Below are 1992 nucleotides of genomic sequence, written 5' to 3'. Positions count from 1 at the left end.
GTAACTGCAGTGGAAGTGAGTTCTCTATGGTTTGGAAGCTATGTATATGGATGACTTAAAAATTCACTTTTTTTTTTTTTTTTTCTCCTTGTTCCAGATGGAAAAGAAGAGTTCATGGTTTCTGGTTTGCATACTAGCAGAGGCTAAGTAGGCATAAAGGAGACTGTAGTGTGGGTGAGAAGTGTCGAGCCCCTTGCAAGGCTTTGCTCAGTAAAAAAGAAGACATGAATCCTTCAAACGATGATCCAGTGTTTGGGACCATTTTTGACTGGGACTATCTTTTATGGGAAGTTCGCTTGACATTTTTAGCTGCTGGTTTTTTAATCTACCTGGGAGTATTTCTTCTGTCTCACTGGTTGTCTTCATGGATAAGTACTACTTATCGTGCCTTGTATGCAAAGGAGAAGGTGTTTTGGAATATGGCAGTCACACGTGGTGTGTTTGGACTTCAGAGTTGTGTTGCTGGATTATGGGCTTTGCTCATAGATCCTGTTTTTCATGCTGACAAAGTGTATTCACAGCAAAAGTGGAGTTGGTTTAACTGTTTAATAGCTGCTGGATTTTTCTTGCTTGAAAATGTAGCTGTTCACGTGTCCAACATTATTTTTAGAACATTTGATGTGTTCTTGGTAGTTCATCACTTGCTTGCTTTTGGTGGCTTGGCTGGTCTAGTAATTAATGTGAAATCTGGACATTATCTGCCTTTAATGGGAATGTTGCTGGAGATGAGTACTCCCTCAACTTGCATTTCCTGGATGCTTCTAAAGGTAAGAACATGGTAATTTTCAAATTGTTTGTAGCAGTTTTCATGCATCTTGTGTGTCCGTTGGTAATCTGTGTGGTTTGTCTAGATAGCTTTTCAGCAAAACTGCGTTTGTCTAACTGATATCTATGTTACTGTGATACCTGCTTTTGTTGGGATGTTTCTGTAGTCCTCTGTATAGGTTTCTGTGTGATGCTGTGTGCATGTGTATAGTGAGATGGTATAGATTCATTCTGACTTTGGGATGCTACATGCATGTGGAATATTGTAGCTCTACATGGCAAAAAATGCCTGAGAGCGTGTGCATGTGAAAGATAAGTATTTGCATTAGTTCTACAGATTCCTCAGTGCCTTATCTTGAAGTAACAATCTTACTTCTGCATACTTTCTGTTCTTGTTTTTCTAGGCTGGCTGCGCTAATACCTTTTTCTGGAAGGCAAACCAGTGGGTGATGATCCACCTGTTTCACTGCCGCATGATTCTTACTTATCACATGTGGTGGGTGTGTATTTTCAATTGGAATTCTGTGATGGAAAATCTGGGACTTCTTCATTTTATTGTTTTATTCTCGGGATTATTTGCTGTTACACTAATACTTAACCCATACTGGACATACAAAAAAACTCAGCAACTGCTCAGCCCGACTGACTGGAACTTTGAAACTAAAGCAACGGAAAATGGAAAATTAAATGGTGAAACACATCAGAAGAAGAGGATATAACACTGAAACAGCTGTTTCCTAATAGGACAGCGGAAGAATACAATGCAAAGTAATTCTTTGCCCATGAACTAGAAGCTTTTGCAAGAAGCTCATTAACACAGTGATTCCTTGCTGGTAGTATTCTGTAGACACCAGAATTATTTAAAAGCATTGTTTGTGTTTCATATCTGCATACGTGTAAGATCTTCAACCTCTTAGTTATGAATTATGCCAACAATTTTGTCAGGTTGGACAGTATTTAATGATTTAGTAGTGACTTGCTTTCTAATGGTATCCTTTGTCCTAATGCTTCAAAGTGGCTTAACAGTTAATTTGTCTATTAAGCTCAACTTGAATCAAGTTTAGCTTAAATCCTATTTCACATATGCCAGAGATACTAATACTGGAAATTACGTTAAGTTGTTTATTAAGATCAATTATGACCCAAGTTAGGTATGCATGGATACCTAGTTCTGTGTGCCATTAAGTCATTCCAAATGGCTGAATCGGTCAGTGGTAGAATGCAGTC

General features: G+C 38.3%; 1 protein-coding gene across 1 annotated transcript; it reads left to right on the top strand.

Annotated features, from left to right (window-relative positions):
* Positions 1-224: 224 nt before the first annotated feature.
* CLN8 (CLN8 transmembrane ER and ERGIC protein) lies at positions 225-1484 on the top strand (the record flags this gene model as incomplete). Its single annotated transcript, XM_082480834.1, has 2 exons — positions 225-767; positions 1170-1484. 2 exons carry the CDS (start codon positions 225-227, stop codon positions 1482-1484), a joined length of 858 nt encoding a protein of 285 aa, XP_082336960.1.
* Positions 1485-1992: the final 508 nt, after the last annotated feature.

Source organism: Vanellus vanellus (genome assembly GCF_965231255.1).
Source record: "Vanellus vanellus genome assembly, chromosome: 3".
Classification (NCBI taxonomy): Eukaryota; Metazoa; Chordata; class Aves; order Charadriiformes; family Charadriidae; genus Vanellus; species Vanellus vanellus.
This window is presented reverse-complemented; position numbering and strand designations above follow the sequence as displayed.